This window comes from Aphelocoma coerulescens, chromosome 4, assembly GCF_041296385.1.
Source record: "Aphelocoma coerulescens isolate FSJ_1873_10779 chromosome 4, UR_Acoe_1.0, whole genome shotgun sequence".
Classification (NCBI taxonomy): domain Eukaryota; kingdom Metazoa; phylum Chordata; class Aves; order Passeriformes; family Corvidae; genus Aphelocoma; species Aphelocoma coerulescens.
In genome coordinates, this window is record NC_091017.1 from 25126516 (window position 1) to 25143904 (window position 17389).

Consider the following 17389-nt stretch of genomic DNA (forward strand, 5'->3'; position numbering starts at 1 on the left):
ATGCACATCATGTTCGTATTTCTGAAGGAAGCTCTTATAAAATTCTTATTTTGAAATTGCCTATTTTTTTTTTTTATATTTGGAATTTTTCTAGCAGAATAATAAGCTAAGTAGATAAGAGGTTTGGGGGGTTTTTTTTGTAATTGTTTGTAGCAGAAATTGAATCAGTCATTTCGTTTTTTTATTTGGTGGGGATTTTCAAATCCATATATATGTGGAACCCATACAAATAACGTGATTTTCCAGACAGTGGGAATAAACATTGATTTCTGTTACTTGGCAAGTTTTAAAAGAGTGAGCTGCGTATTTTAGTATGATTATAAAGTTTTGGGCTTTTTGCTTGTCTCAGACTAAGATTTCTTTTTCCCCCACAAGGATCATTGGGTGCAAATCTTAAGTGATATGGGGATTAAACCCACAGTCATGGCATTATTAGCACCATGCTCTAACCAACTGAGCTAATCTTAGCAGAGAGTGAAATTTCAACAGAAATTTAAAGGAAAAAGTCTATCTTTCATGAGGAGAAAAAAAAAGTATGTGTGGTATTGCTAAAAAACTTTCAGTTTTATTTAATGAAAAATTACAGAATTGTTTCTAAGTTTAAAATGATAATGCTAAAACTGAAATGTAAATTTTTCTCAAGGGTAATTCAAAAGATTCTTGAGCATTTTTTATTTTATGTATATTATATTCTTTTTGTGACTGAGTCACACTGCCTGCAAAAAAATAATTCTTCCTATAGGAGAGAGTATCATAAAGACTGATCTCTTTGGTACCTTAAAAGATATAAAGGCAATGAAAAAATTACCCGTATAGTACAAAAATAATAGGGAATTATCCTTTTTCTTCTGACATAAACTTTTCTCATGCCTTCTGGGAGTGGTGGTGCTGATGTTCTGCAAAGTTCTCTTCTTGTGGTGACAGGGCAATGACTTCAATTACTGTAGCCAAAAAGGAATGTATTGAGCAATTACCACCAGAAGGAGTGTGACTGGAGTATGGAGGAAAGGAAGGGAATGCTGTCACTGTCTAACTTTTCCATGAACCTAAAATTAAAATCTCAGCAGCTGAGAAAAGAGATATCCAAGATGAAAGTAATGCTCATTTGCAATAACAACAAAATAATCTTTTCCACTCTCTCAAACATAGTTTGAGGTTTTATTACAGCAAACATTCTTTGAGAAAGATTTCCTTGAACAACCGTTTCATGGAACTTGCATAAAAAATCTAGCTGGACAAAACATTATAAGTAGTAGGGGATTAAAGACTTCGACCAGAAAGCAATTTCCTAATGAGGTGTAAATGTAAACAGCCTGTAAATTATGGGCTAATGTAGGGATCTTTTTACATGGTTGGATGGATGCTGAACTTTTAGTTACTCTGGTCTAAAGCAAGTTTTACATCATTAAGCAAGACTGGTTACGTTGTTAAGAGAGGCTGTGGAATCTCTATCCCTGGACATATTTTAAAAAAAAAGCACATTAGTGTATAAGATAGAATCTGCCTGACAGAGGTTGGGGTGGGAAACAAAGGTCTCTAATAAGCAGTGGCTCCACATCTAAGGATAGTGCTTATGTGGTTTATGAAATTGATTTTATAGTCCTCATCAGATGCTATTGCATAGTAAGTTGCAAATTCTGACTTGTCTCTTTGTCATGTTGTTTTGCATCTCACCCCTGTTCTCTTGGACGCTGCTTGGCCGGCTGCTGGGTCCTTGACCTCTTTCCAGGCTGTCCCTGGCCCAGTGCCAGGGTGTGTGTTATGCTCAGGAGTAGGGATCTTGCACTTACCTGGCACCTTGGGAACAGCTGAGGAAAAGAAACGGGAGCTATAATTTTCCTCAGTATTTCAGATCTATAGCCTTCTATTCATAAAGACAGAGCCCCCCTTTGTTTTTTAGCTATTAATACTAGAGTAGTCCATCCATTCAGGGGAAATATGTTTTTCCCCCAGTAAGCCTCAATGAAGTAAACCAGATTTTTCTGTGTTCCTTCATTTCTATTAACTATAATAGTCTAAATTTCTCCGTGTTACACAACTTGGTTTTCATTACTTTTTCTAAGACATTTCTATTCCTCATTTTGAAGAGTAAAATCACTTAGCCCTTAGTTGAGACAATTTTCTTTAGATAGAGAGAAAGCAAAAACAAGACAAAAATGTTCTGCAGTTATGCAGGAATACGTGTGCCTTATTTATTGCAATATTTCAACTTACCCCTGTTGTTACCTTAGATCAAACATTTTAATGGAGTTTGTGCCTTCCCTTGTGGGACATACATGTCACATTTAATAAGAGGCAACAAATGAAGCCAACAGTTTTAGATATGCAGTTGTAAGGGTTTGGGAGTTGTCAGTGATCACTGATCTTTCAGTGATATGTAAAGCTATCTATTCATATTTTATATATTATTTTTATGGTGTGTTTTCAGATAAACGTCAATATCTATTTCAGCTTAATATTGTTTTCAGTGAATACAGCAGAAAGAATATGATTAAATTGTGTAGAAAAATTATTCATAAGGAATTAAGGAAGCATTATTTATATCCCATATTTTTGCATCAAATAATTCCAAATACAAACTAAACATATACTGCAATTTGCTGGAGGATGGTTGTTTTGTTCTGTTTGGGGATTTTGGAGTGTGTGTGTTTGGTTTTTTTTCCCCAGAGAAAATGTCAACAGTGATATTTGCCAGTGCCAGGCCAAATTATTATTATTTACATTACAGTATACAAGTGGTATCAAGTGTTCAGATGCAAGGTAAACCATAAAATAAACAGTGCTTTCTATGTTTTATTAGTAGATACCTTGCTTTTAAAACTAAAGATTTCTTGTCCTCTTCCAGTTGCTGTTATATCTAATGTGATCTTATTCAAAGTGTATTAGGGCTCAGAATAATATTTATTATTATAATTTTTGTATATAGAGTAATATTTTGCTTGCAGCTGTTTAATTTGACTGCATGCAGTTTTGTGCAGTGAAGCCTCTTGGGTCCATTCTGTATACCAGCTTCATGAAGAATTGCTCTGTACAGAACAATTTATCATCTTGGAAATGATCTGCACAGAGCTGCAGCTGGATTATTCCTGCTCCCTGCTTTGTCTGCTTCTCTCTGATTACATCCTGGTGTAGGTATCACCAGCCCAGGTATCAGCAGCTTTCAGTGTACCTGTAGAATCAAACCCACTAACTAGGCCAGTGGAACATGTCTAAGTTATTCATCTGAAATTGCTACTGTCTGAAACCATCCCTGTGCTGTCTGAGCTTATGCTAGGGTCTTCATTAAATGCTTCTAGCTTGGAGCTTTGCACCTGTCAAAATAGATACATGAAATTGTATTTAAGCCTTTTTGAACTCTCTGGGATTGAAGGCTTGTTTTAAGCCAAAGAGTGCAACAAATGCTTTGCTGTATTTGAGCCTTAACTCATCACATATTTTACAGGAATAGCCTCATGTTTCTGTATATGAGAATAATTGTGCATAGTCCAAAGTTCAGCAAATGTTGCTCATGCAGTCACTGAACATCAGAAATTTGTAACTAGGATCATGAAAGTCACTTTAAATCTTGATCTGAAACTATGAGAAAGATCCATTATGTGTACTAATTTATTAGTATTTTCATATATTTCATACAGAAACAGTAATGACACAAATAGGGTATTTTTAGAGTAAGGAGTTCCAAGATGTCAAGTTACACTTTAACAAAAAAAAACCTAATCAAAGTAACAGAACATTTTTACCTCAGAGATTCTCAGGTACAATGTACCTGCTGTGACCACAGTATCTCCAAATCCCACTGACTCCTTCCTAGTCACACAATAACACAATTAGCATTCAAGAATAAATTAGTAGTCATCTGACATTTCTAAAAGTTCTATATGGGGGCAAAAGTCTTCCCTCAACTTTCTCTCATTATCCTGGAAACTGGGTTGAAACAGGACTTTAGAGAAGAAATACTTTAATGAGCTCAATCTACATTAAAATACTCTTTATTCAGTCCCCTCTGGGGATGCTGTAAAAGAGTCTTCCAGAAAATGTGTAGCATGATAGCACTTCGCAATTTTCTGATAGAAAGCATAAGTTTCTGCATATTGAAGACAAAATGAAATCTTCCAGAACTCTGAGTATGCTCACGTTGGGCTGTTAAATTTTACAGGCAAAGTCTGTAGCACTCCCTGTTGGGTGCATATATATTTCATTCTGTGCTAATTAGTGCATAGCCAAATTCAGTTAAGAAGGAACTCACTAGAGTGAGAGGAACTGAGCTGAGGTATTTGAGACAGCCAACAGACTTCTTTTGTGTAGTGTAGACTATGTTAAAAAAATGCCATGTGCAGGATTGGTAAAATATGTAGTAATTGAAAGCCATAATCAAAGGCAATCAGAATTTTTCTTAGTGCCTATAATAAAAAGGAAACATCTTTCTAGGAGTTTTTTTGCTTATGTATAGTTACCAATCCCATGAGGTACTCATCAATTATTCTCAGGGGATGGGAGCGGGGATGGTGTGGGGTGGGAAGTATTTGATATTTTTGCTTTAAATATGTAACCATAAAGTATATTTCTGTTTTCAGACAATTTTATGGGTATAGATGGCTGCAAATTTAAGTCTGCTTTTCAGAAAAAGTAATAATCTTGGGATTTTTATGGGTTTGCATGAAAGAAGAAAAAAATGTCTTATTTTCTTGTCATAAAAGTGTATTCTAGAGTATTGTGAAACAAAAGAAAACCAATGAGAACTGGGTAGGGGGCGGCAACATTCACCTAGAACTGAAGTGCTAAAATATGCATATCAAAATACGCAGGGTCATTTTTGCTTAAATACAATAGAGAGACTGCTTTCTAACTCCCATTATTTTGATTAATATCTAGATTAATATTCAAATACTAATTAAATTGTGTTCTAGGCATCATTCAACTGTTGTCCATGATATCATTATTGTCATGACTCTTAGAAAAGATAAAATAAATGTTATCCTTAGTATCCTGTTACAGACAAAACAGGCAAAGACCTTTTAAGGAAAGTCAGAATTTGTTATTTTTCTTAATTGACATCTTAAAGATTAATCTAAGAATCATCTTTAGCAGTTCATATTTAATTATTACAGAAAGAGAAACAGTAATAATGCAAATACTAGTACAGGATTAAGTCATAACAAAATTAGATAATCATACAGTTAAGCACTCCTCATAATAATCCTTAATATTTCACTGTTGCAAGGAGTAGTGAGAAGGAACAAGGTAGAAAAATACAGGAAGTTGCCAGCATCCTTTTGCTTCAAGAAGTTTTATCGTGACATTTTCTTCTTCCTTGGGCTAGAACATATAAAATTTTAGGTATTTTTATATGTTGCTAGGATATCTTTCCACTTAGTTTCTTCACTGTTCTGCAAGTGTGCTCTGTGATGCAATTTACATATGTTAGATGCAAACTGCGTAGTTTTGTCTGAAATTGGATAATTGTTTGTTCACGTGACCATTAGTGAGTAGTTTGTAAAGCCAGGAGTTTCCATTGCCAGCCCCTGCCCCTGCTCAACAAATACACTTCTATCCTGCATTTGGCACTACCACTTCTAGAAGCCTTTGCTGTCGTTCCAGGCCTCTATTTCTCTACAATATGTTATTCCATTAAAGCCATAAATCCCCCACTCTACACAGAATAACTACTTGCTGCTACTACATGTATTAAAACTATGTGTGTTCCTCACCAAGATAAGGACATGCAAACCAAACATGCCCATCTCTCTGTTAACAAATCCCTGTTAGAGCTAAACAAAGCAAAAGGAAGGCTGGAGGCAGGTGAAGACAAGTTCAAAGCAAAGCAGGCAAAGTGGTTTAAGCTTTAGTCCTGGAGCCTTGCAAGCCCAATAGGAAGTCAGTGACCTCCTACTGTTGATGACAGTACTGTGTTCAAGGGCCACAGAGCTACACACAGAGTATGCTCATTCACTTCTGAAGGGACAAATGAACAATGCTGCTACTAGGCACGTGTATCTTTTAATAAAGAATTTACATCTCATTGTAATGGCACGAAGAAAGAGTACATTATTTGTAGTCAGTGCAAATATTGACACCATCTGAACTATGCACATTTCTAGTCAGAATAAATTGTTAGACTTTCAGACAGCTATGTCAAGAAGGTCCTGTTTATTGCAAAAATATCCTTTCACATCATTTTTCTGTTGGCATGCCTAATAGCAATAGCTAAGGTTTGGGAAAAAACAACTTGCACATGTTTCAATATTTACAAAATACTTTATGTATATTAAAGTATTTATTTTCTTGGTGGTTTTTTTTAAAAGAAGATAGGAAAAAAATGTTGATGGACAGCATGTCCATTAACTGTTACTGACTGACTTTTCTTCTTGAACTGGAACTGATGAGCACTGACACCTCCTCCCAAATTTGTGCCCCTTTCTAGAAACAAAGATTGCCGAGAAAAATCTGCTCACAAGTTCTTGAAGGGATCTTTGTGTTCTGTATATTTAAAATTGCCTTTATTCTCAGGAACTATTTAATGATCAGTGGTTTGTGGTTTGTCCATGATAACTGTTCACATTAATGTGATCTGAATGTTGTTTTGCAGTTTTCCTTTTGATCCCTCAGAAATATTCTACTTAAAAAAGAAATTGAATCTGATTGCAACTTAAACGTATAAATAGGCAGTTTTAAAATGGAGTTTTGTGCAGAGAAATAGTAATTTTTATTAAGCTTGAATGTTTCCTCTTCTCTATGAACAGATTAATAGACTCATCTCCAGATCATCAGCTCATTTTGAAGCTAGTCTTCTTTCAAACAAATCCATAAGCATCCTACTTTGTTACACATCACTTTTTAATTTTTAGAGTTGTGGTAGTCTGTTTCTCATCTCCATATAATTGTTATATCTATGATGTTTACAAGCTATTCATTTCTCACATAGCAGGAATACAAAACGTATTTCAAAGTTCATCCAATCATGCATTGTTTGTAAGAGTGTAAGTCAGACAGGTTGGCTTAGGTGGACTCAAATAGAAGCATGACTTTCTGTCACAACGTCCAGAATCACATAATAATGGATTTCATTATTGTTCTACCAGAGAGGGAAAAAGAAATTAATTCAGAATAATAAAGCTACCTGCCAAATCTTTTCACATTAGGCAAGCTGTGATTGACTAAGCATAAAGATGTAGGTGCTTGCAAATTGTGAGTCTCAGAAAGAGAATTTTCTTTTCTCTGTTGTGAAAAACGAGGTTCGCTCTTTGTAAAATTTTAAGGAAAGTTTAATAAAAGGGACAATTAGGAGACAACAGCAACAAGGGTGTTACGGCCGGCCGGGTGCTTCGGCAGAGATCCGAAGGCACAACTTTACATCCAAAAGATCGTCTGTAAAAGTACATCGCTGATTTCGTATTCATCACCATCATGCATCATTCATTAATTCCTTGGAGTTGCTGAGTATCATCTTATCAGTTTTATCTTTTTCGGGTTCTTTTCTTCTGATAAGATTTTCCAGGAATGTGAAGACCCGCCCCCCCATCCTTCCCAAACTGACCACCCAAACTACAGACATTCTACAGCATTACATTACAGAACCCAGGCAAAGCTTTTCTAACATTAAGGAACATAAAAAAACCCAACATCACAATACATTCCTAACAATCATGTAACATGCGAAAAGCCAACATCACAATACTATTTATAACACTTACAAAGTGAAAGACGCAGCTTGCAAAGATAATAGTCCATATCGCTGCGGTAGTGCCATGATAAATCCTTTGCCTTCCGTTCCCGCTGGCCGAAAGCAGCGCGTTCCCAGCAAGACTCCAGGGCAGTGACTTGCGCAGGCGGCACAGACGGCCCCGAGCGGCCCGGCAGGGGCAGCGCCCCGCCCCGAGGGCCGCTCCCCGCTCCCCGCCCCGAGGGCCGCGCCGCTCCCCGCCCCGAGGGCCGCGCCGCTCCCCGCCCCGAGGGCTCTGCCGCTCCCCGCCCCGAGGGCCGCTCCCCGCTCCCCGCCCCGAGGGCTGTGCCGCTCCCAGCGCCGGCCCCCGGCCCGCCCGCCCCGGTGACGGCGGCGCGATGGCGGCGGGCGGAGCGCGGCGGCGCGGACGGCGCCAAGATGGCGGAGCTGCGGGACGGGGACTTCGCGGCGCTGCAGATCCTGCTGAAGGTGAGCGGGGCCGGGCCGCGGGGGGACGGGGCCGCCGTGCCGGGCCGCGGCTGAGCGCCCCCGCTTTGCTCCCCGCCAGGCGCCGTCCAAGGACGCCGTGCGGCAGCTGTGCCAGGAGTGCTTCTCCAGCCCGCCCGCCGCGCTCGGCCCGCTGGCGCAGCGCGCCTGCCCCGGGCTCGCCGTCAGCGCCGAGGAAGCGGAGCAGGTAGGGCCGGGCGGGGCAGCCGCGGGCCCCGGCGGGACGGAGGGAGCGGGGCTGGGCGGGCGCCAGCACGGGAGGTGGCCCAGGCCCTCCGGAAGGTGCGGGGCTCCGCGGCCGCTGCTGGAACGGGGTGTGCGCGGTCACGGCGACACTCGCCCGGGGCAGAAGGGAACGGGCTGAGGCTGCGGGCCGGAGGGCGCCGAGGAGCTCAGCCCCTTCCTGCTAAGGCTGTCGGGCCGTACTTGGATGCCCGAGGCTCTGGTGGTGTGCGGCTCGCAGCAGAAGCTGTGTCTCCTGGCTGTGAAGGCCCGTCCCGTGCTGTATGTAAGGCTTTTCAACCCAGCAGAGCCCCTTCTCCTCTTCCCTCCTGACAGCTGGTGTCTGCTTTGCACAACCTCACCCGGCACGTGGTGTACCGCGGCTTGACCGGGGCAGAAGACATCCTCCGTCTTTTCCCAGAAAACTTCCACCAAAATCTGAAAAACCTCTTGACTAAGATAATCTTGGAGAATATGTGAGTGCTACCCACCTGTCGTTTGCTTTCAGCTGGAGAGTTAAAGTATGTGGTTTGATACGTGGATAGTTAGCAACATGCAGAGTCTTGTTTCGGTGAATTTTGTGTGTGCCTTCGGCACAACCACACAGGTTGGGATGAGAAGAGTTGAACAGATTATGTCATCTGAGTGAAATGGCCAACAGAACACAGCCATGGGCACACAGAGTTTTCCCATGACTTTTGAAATGGATGTGGGCCACATTCCCAATATGCAAAGCCCCTCTTAACAGCTGTGTGGTGGAAGAATGGTACTGATGACAATAAAACGTAGAGGGCTGGATTTCCCCAATAAAAAATCCAGGTAGTATCCAGATGCCCATCCATTTGTCACTGTGGCTCAGGTGCAAAGGCACTGGAGGGGATAGAGCATACATGAGGTAGTGGCAGAGGGCAGTTCTGCTTGTACATCTCAGTGCTTGGGAGCCCATTGCTTTGATAAGAACCAGGCAGAAAGATCCAGGCTTTAAATGAGCTGCCCTTCCAGAAGAACCCATAGTTGGTCACCAGTTTGCCTACCATTACCCACCAGTCCCAGCCTTTCCATGGCACTCAGTAGCATAGGCAGTCTCTGTCCCCTGCTTACTGCTGGTGACCCTTCAGTCAGGGATAAGCCATGCTAAATGCTTGCCTCTTTTTTTTTTTCTCAAAGCATTGTTGATGCTGTTTTTCTCCACTTTTTCACAGCTCTGCTTGGAGGAATGAAGCACAAGCAAGTCAGAGTAAGTAGTAGTTCCCATCTTGATGCAGTTGATGTTTCCTGAAGTCATTGAGCTTAGAGTTTAGAGCAGTGCATCCCAGCATGGCACAGGGTTATCTCTGCTGGGCTTAGATGGAGCTGTATGATTGTGGCATGGCAGAGCTTAGCAGAAGCTAACACACTTGTATTCAGATCTATGCTCCTGTGCTAAATTGTTTTAGCTCAAGGAATCCTATTCAAAGCTCGGTCTGTGGCTGCCTTGCAGAGTGCAGTGTATAGCAATTACTTGCAAAACTTCTGAAACGTAAGCACTCTGACTTCCTCATTCAGGTCTTTAAGGGATGTTCATATGCAATAACTGCACTGTAAAGGATGTGTATATATTGTGGAATACCTTATCCCTGCATATCTTGTCAGTCCTGTGTATTCTTTCCTTTCCATGCATCAGCAAGCACACTGCATATATTTGTGACTTGCTTTTTCCTTGCCTTTCTAAATACTGACGTAATTAAGGAGTACCAACTTTAACAACAGTAGGCTAGGTAGGTGTTCCTGCAGCTACAACACTTGGTTTTCTCCCTAGATTTTCTTTACAACTGTAGCATTTAAAGGCTTGCCACTGAGAGCTGACATATAACAGAGTACCCCGAGGTCTGCATGGATCCTCTTTACCCTTTGCTTTGCCAGCAGAGGAGGTAGTGTCCAACAGCTAAACAGTATGGCAAGACCTGGAAATACACTGTCCCTCAAAGTTTTAATGGAATATGAATAGGGACAGGAAAGAAACTATTGCCAAATGCTAATGCTTTGCTTACACTAAACAGTGTTCTAGTGTTACCAAAGCACAGAATGCTTTTTCCTGCATCCTTAGTGCTGTCGTGTTAGAGATGAGAGCAGCAGAACACACTGGCTAAGTCTTCACAGCCCTGAAGCAAGGCTGGCTGTGTGGCTCTTGGAGCACCACCCAGGACCTCTGCTCAGACCCTTATGTCTTTGTATGTGTTAGATGAATATTTAACCCCGTTGGAATGAGACTGTCTCCTAGGAAATAATGGATTCTCTTAGTATTGTATTCATGAAGTATCTGACATGCATTACGTAGGGACCAGGGCACTGGTCCAAGGCAGACATTCCAACAGATTGATCTGTGTTAACATAAAAAAAGTGAATGGTTTCCTGCCCCTCCCAAGCCACCAGCAATCAATCTTTGCAAATTAACATACGAGGCTAAACAGATGCATTTTGTGTTGTTGCAAATGCTGCCAAGTGCCGGCCCTAACTGACTGAGAACTGGAATGTGTTCCAAAAGCAGGAGCAAGGCAGCCAGTTGTGCACTGCCCCCTGGAGCTCTGCTCAAGGAAAGAGCAGGAGCGGGGAGAGAGCACCTTTCCCCAGACAGAAAAAAAATCAGTTAGGCAATAAAGCACAGAGAGGAAGCAACTTGAGTGTCTGTAGTCAGTAGGAAGGCTGGCAGTCAACCCCTGGGGAGGACACTAAGCATCTTAGGATAGGCAGAATCCAGACAGTCTGCAACTGCCTGCTGAGACAGCTCTTCCCTAAGCAGCCAAGTTAGACCTGTCCTTCTTTCCTTGGGAGGGCTCAAGAGGTCTCCAGCTCTGGGCTATTGATGTCAGTATTGCACCAGACTGTTTAATGGTTTCTGTTAGGTTGCATGTAATTAGGATGATACTTGAAGTATTTTTAAGGAATGTGAAGATTGCAGTTTGCCAGTATGTTTGCGTACTACAGGATGCTTTGGTTCCTAAGCTGGGGAATGTGAAATAACATGTTTTATATTGCTGGATTTTAGGAGCTTTCCTGTGTGCTTTCTTACCAGTTTCAGAGCAGAGCAAGAAGCATGCAGGTGCCAGAGCAACACATGATGAAACACTAGTTGAGTGTAGCAGGCAGCAAGGCAGGGGATGAAGGTGTGGAGAGGACATGACTGCTCTCTGCTCCCAGCTGCTTTGGGAATTCACCTCTGCTTCTTGCACTGAACTATCATTGCATGTAATGATGGGAGAACCCTTTTTACCCTTCCAGTGTCATGAGGAGGCCTTCAGAGACTGGCTTATTCCAGAGCAAAATGATGTGAAACCACGTAGTAGCACTAAATTTGTACGCTTCCCAAGGCCAGAAGTGGAGAGGCACGTGCATGGTGGTAGGGACAGGTTCCAGGGTCTGGTATCATCCTGTGCTGCTGGACCTAACACCATTTTTTAATCCTCAGTCTCCCTGCCTCGGCTCGTGGACATGGACTGGAGGGTGGACATCAAGACATCTTCAGACAGCATCGTAAGAATGGCAGTCCCTACCTGCCTGCTGCAGTTAAAGGTAATGGCAGTGGCTGGGAAGGACTGAAATATGAAGCCCAGCACCTGACTTGCCAGGGCAAACCAGCTCAGACAGGCATGTGGAGCTTGCCTCCTGCCTGGTGGGCAGTTAGACTTTTTCAGAGATGATATCTGAAATGCCACAGAGCCTGGGAATGATGTCTCTGATGAAAGCTCTCTTGCACAGAAGTTTTCTGTGCATGAGGAGGTGAGAAGTCACCATGTTTGTTCCTAGTCACCATTGTTTTCTACAGAAAAAAAGAAGAAAAATCCTGATGCCATCATCGTTTAAGCACTCCATCAGCATGTTTAGCTGGCTTCATTAGTTGGGAAATGACTTTAGATTACTAATAACTTCCTTCACTGGCACATCTATCATTTGGGAAGTATACCTAACTTACTGCTTGTGTTCTGCAGAGTTGTGGATCCCCCCCAGCCAATAAAAATCAGATGGGTGGGATTCAGAGGAGGAGTTAAAATCTAATTTCTGTGTTTGGGGTGGGGTTAAGTATCCTGTGTGGTATCTGCTGAGATGCTTTTGATACAGATGTGGCTTCCTGCCACGAGTATCTTCAAAATTTCCCAATACTCATGGCAGTGGATGCTCACTTGCACTCTGGCAATGGGAGTGCATTTCACTAGTGGAGCACACAGCTTAGGAAATGTGCTGTGGTTCTTCAGGATGGAGCTGGATTCCAAATTCAAACCATTTTGTTTAATCTATATATTAAACACTGACTTTTGTAGTGGCCCTGGAAAAACACGTGAATGAATTTTTTTACAACTAACATCTGCATTCCTATTTTAAGATTCAGGAAGATGCTGCCTTATGTGGAAATAATCCTGTTGTTTCTGCACTGACTGTGGAACTGAGCAAAGAAACCCTGGACACTATGTTAGAAGGTCTGGGAAGGATTCGGGACCAACTTTCTGCCGTTGCAAACAAATGAATGCTCAAGGGCATGGATTCCAGCAGCAAGGACGGGAAGTATTCTCTACCTACAGCTGTCTGAAGTTGCAGCCTAGTGTAACATGTTATCTATTTCAGCAAAACAAAACTAAAGAAGTTTCTTTTTTGGATGAATGAGATAGTTTTTGAAAAGCTAACACTCAAATATTCATTTGGTTGAATGCCAAAAAGTGCTTTCCTATGATGTTGTTGAACAAAAGTTATTCACCATTTCAGAAGAGGATTTCTGGCTTAATCACAAGGGTCATAACTGGAAACAGCAAATAGCTGCAGCCAATGAAGCAAGTTCCATCTCTGTCCTGAAATGAGAATCTAAAAGGCTTGAGCTGGGTAATGGGCTGCCTTCCAACATGAGAAAAGGAGGGTGCTTCTCTGAAATGTGCATGGACTGAGGTGCCTGCTGCATGTAGCACTCTCCCTCTCAGTGAAGCACAGCCGTGCTGCAGATGGTTGTTATTGCTTGGAAATGTTGCAGTGTCACTGCCCTGCGTTCCCTTCTGATCAGCTTCATAGCACTGTTTGCAAAATGACTGTCCTGAACATCTTTAGCAGGAGCTCATTTCCTCCTTCTGTTTGAAAAGGGAAAAAGGAGTTCAGGTAATTCATGTTTGGGGTTTATTGGACTCTGGGCTTTGCTGCACAAAAACCATACTGGGAGAATAAAGAATTGAAGGCTGTTGTCTGTGCTGTAGGAAACCCCTCTGTGGCAATACATGCCTATACTTCTCCAAAGTGTTCTGTTGTTTGTGTAAATCTTCATTTAATTAAAGAATGAGCTGCTAATTGATTTTGTGAATCCTTTTCAGTCTGGAGGAGATGTTTTCCTAGGTTACCTCAGTCTCTTTGTGATGGTGCCAAGTTTCTAGGCTAGTTTAATGGATGTTCATGTTTGTTGCTGAAGAAGGATCTTTTGTTTCCTATTCAAATTGATTCATGTTTTAAACTTCCTTCTCTTCATTATAATACAATTTCAGGACACCTTTTTCCATGGGCAGCACCACCTCTGTACAATATTAAAAGTGGTGACCCTGACCTAGAAGTTTATAAAAATATGTGCATTGAGAATGTGGAGGAGTTAAATGCAGAAAATCAACAAAATTCAGATTATTCTTTCTGGTGTGCTTCTATAGAAGTCTGTATCCAAAAGTATTTATGGCAAAATCCAATCTTTCCTACAATGCTGGGCTCTCCTTCAAGGCACAAAACATTGTTTGTTGTGTGTGGAAACACAAAATCAGTCCAGAAGGGTGCATAAACTACAAGAATTTTGTTAATTAATTTTATACATCCCCCAGAGTGCAGACTAGAGTATAAGTGAAGGCTGTGCCTTTAAAAGATAATGGTGAAACACAGCTTGTGCATCCAGATCAACTGTGTGATGAGTGCCTTGTCAATGTCTACTTTGAGCAAAGATTATAATGCTTAATATGGGATCAAGGCAAACTGATACATTTCATGTATAATAGGGACATTTAAATAGAGAAGAGGGATATTTAAGAGTATGTTCTGTAAGAGTCAAGCTGTGAAAAACATCTCTAACAGACTACTTCAGTTCAAGGAAGTTTTGTTGCCTTTGCAGCCTAGCCTTAAAAAAAAATCTCATATAGTTTATATAGTACTGTTTTAGAAGGTGAGAATCACAGAGGAGGCAAATAATGCAGGATGAAGTACTGCAGTGTTAGAGGAGCTGAGGAAGTCAAAACACAGTGGAAATCCTTGAGGTAAATACTGAAGTTACAGTCAAAATGTAGGGTCTAATGCGATGAAGAACTGATGGTTGTTGGCATGTAAAACAATTACACAACTAGACTAGTTGTAAAGAAAAGAAAGACTTGAAAATGAAAAGGCTTTTCCAGTGGCAGAGTGGAGCTTTCTGCAGGTAGCTAGAAGTTGCTTGTGGAGTCATAATGAAAAGAAGTGTGCCCACTGGATCAGATGGCACATGCCAAACATCTGGTGACTTCAAGGGGTAGATTTCAAGTCATTCTGCAAGAAGATACTGGTATTTTCTAGCCAAGATTTAGGATGCTGTGAGAGCTTGCCTTCAAATCTTTGCCTAAATTGTTAGGTATTTTATTGTTGGCTCTAATCTCCTTAGCCATAAGAGCTGAGACTGCTCAGAAAAAGGTATATAAAACAAGGGAGGCTGAGTAGGCCTGTCATTATCCAGACAGCAGGAGAACTTCACATTAAAGTCCTTTTTATGGAGACTGCTACACTGAAAGAGTAAATTGCCTGCTATTGCAGGCAATCATATGTGATCTTTTTCATAAAATTATTGCTCTCTTAAAATGAGTTAGATTTTCATCCTCTCTGCACATACTGCTGCTGTTTGGTAGGGCTAGCCTAAGAGATGATGTATTCATCCCTGTTACCAGTTTGTTACTGTGCCAACACTGTCCTCTTTTGCTTACTTCTTTCTTGCCTTTCCATTTTTCCCTCCTATTTAGGAAGCAGTAAAATCCCTCTCCACTTCTGATGTGTTCTGTGCCTTTCAGAATTGCAGTGGCTATTCTTCACTTAACAGTTTGCATCTCCTTTGAACGGGGTCATCACCACAAGTGTTTCTGGAGGATTGTCCAAGGACATTACTAAAGAATGAACTGTCATAGTATGTGCATCACCTGAATAAACTCCTGCCAGGAAACCACAAGCCTTCATTGTGAAGTAGAGCTTAAAAGCTCCATCCTCATTCCAGTATTTGAGAAATAGAAAATTCATTTTCTACATGTAAACTTGATAATGGTGCTAATTCAGTTACTGTAAGCAAAACAGTGATAAATTTATTTGTAAAACACAAGTATGCAAGTTAAATTCAAATTGTAATTTCACGATCAGACATGTTGAATCTGTGTCAAAGTGCTGAAAAAGCATTAAAAACATTAAAGCCTACTTTGTATTATTCAAAACAATACAAACAATGCTTCCTTTTACTGCAAGAAAATGTGCACTTTAGGGTGTTCAGACTAAAAATGATGTAGATGTGATTGAGAGAAAGCTTAGAAAAGAAAGCTTAGAAAGAAAATGCCTCTAAGATTCCTAGCTTCTACTTCAGTTACGGGTCTTAAAACAGTAGAAGACTTTATAAGACTCATGATGGCCTGGTAAAGGTATAATAATTACTCCAAATTTAAAGTTTTGAGTTTAATATGTGAAATTTATATATTCAAGCTCTTCCAAAGCTATCATCTATACAAAATTTTTGCTTTGTTTTTAACTGAGGTCTTACTATTTCACTTCAAACAAATTATTTTGTTACTAGTAATCTGGTTTAGAATTGTTTTGACCTAAGTTTAAAATGTTAGTTTCTATTTTTTTGATATCTAATTTTCACTGGATATAATAAAGTTTCTTTAACAGTATAGGTGTTATAGATCCTGCCCAGATCAGGATTGTAAAAGGCATTTTGGGATCAAGAGGCCAATCTGGGATAGGTCTCTTGTTAAATGACCATCTCTCTTAAAAATCACAACAGTCCAGCTTAATCTCAGTTTTTGGTACCAGGAACGACATACCTAGTGGTGTAATTTCCTCAGCTGCTTTGTACCTGCTGTTATTCTGAGTCATAATAACCCCTACAGAAGGAGCAGTTTAATACATTCACCACTCTTTTTTATACACCCTTAAAAGATTCATCTCAGTAAGCTGTAGAGTGGCAGCACTTGAAGCTGAGGAATCCCACCTCCCCAGAACTTTTCAGTTACACTCAAAAAATTGTAAGTATCCTTTTGAAGCCTCACTGTAAGGATCAGTGGCCAAACAGTCCTTGCCCTTTTAAGCACATAAGAACCTGCGTGTTGCTGCTCAATGCTTTGTAAACCTCTTTTCTGGAGTTATTAGTGCCCATGAGTCTTGCCACTGACATTGCTGCTGCTGAAGTGCCTATGAAATACATAACAAAAATACCAACACAGTGCATCCCCCCTGTGACATAATTCACTGGTGTCTTTTACTATCACAACAAGAAGAGGGACCATGGCAGGGTCAGAGCTGGCACTGCAAGCTCACAAGCTTCCTAAGCTTTCTGCAACACTGGCCTTTAAGAAAGAAAGAATCATGGAATATCCCAAGTTGGAATGGACCCACAAGGGTCATGGAGTCCAACTTCTGACCCTGCACGGGACAGCTCCAACATTCCCACCCTGTGCCTGACAGTGTTGTCCAAACACCCCTTTAACTCTGCCAGGCTGGTGCTGTGACCACTTCCCTGGGGAGCCCTGGGTGGAGAACCTTTCCCGAATAACCAGCCCAAACCTCAATAGAGAACAAGAAAATGAGTCGAGATTTACAGTCCTCCTAGCTCGCTAGAACACTCAAGCCTAAATGTCGCTGTCTTTGAGAGAATTGGACATAACTTAACCACAGGTGAGTATTTCCAGCCTGCTGAGCTGGGACCGCCTGGCCCGGCTGGGCTCGGCTCTGCCCCGCTAGACCTTGACCAGTCCGGCCCGACTGGGCTCGGAAAAGCACCTGACCATCTCT

The 17389-nt window shown here is 41.3% G+C and overlaps 1 protein-coding gene across 2 annotated transcripts; it reads left to right on the top strand.

Moving 5' to 3' along the window:
• Window positions 1-8033: 8033 nt before the first annotated feature.
• LOC138109525 (COMM domain-containing protein 9-like) lies at window positions 8034-13694 on the top strand. 2 transcript variants are annotated; one of them, XM_069013122.1, is made up of 6 exons: window positions 8034-8149; window positions 8229-8354; window positions 8726-8865; window positions 9592-9626; window positions 11835-11938; window positions 12747-13694. In XM_069013122.1, the coding sequence occupies exons 1-6, from the start codon at window positions 8099-8101 to the stop codon at window positions 12885-12887; spliced, it is 597 nt and encodes a 198-aa protein (XP_068869223.1). In that variant the 5' UTR covers window positions 8034-8098; the 3' UTR covers window positions 12888-13694. The 2 variants fall into 2 exon arrangements, with proteins under 2 accessions (XP_068869223.1, XP_068869224.1); XM_069013123.1 differs by lacking the exon at window positions 8229-8354.
• Window positions 13695-17389: the final 3695 nt, after the last annotated feature.

What these genes read in the sequence shown, in the direction of transcription:
- LOC138109525 (XM_069013122.1), top strand. Translation starts at nt 8,099, where the DNA reads ATGGCGGAGCTGCGGGACGGGGACTTCGCGGCGCTGCAGATCCTGCTG. An exon ending in GCGCCGAGGAAGCGGAGCAG is followed by an intron (nt 8,355 to 8,725) that starts GTAGGGCCGGGC and finishes CCCTCCTGACAG; the next exon opens with CTGGTGTCTGCTTTGCACAA. An exon ending in TGAAGCACAAGCAAGTCAGA is followed by an intron (nt 9,627 to 11,834) that starts GTAAGTAGTAGT and finishes TTTAATCCTCAG; the next exon opens with TCTCCCTGCCTCGGCTCGTG.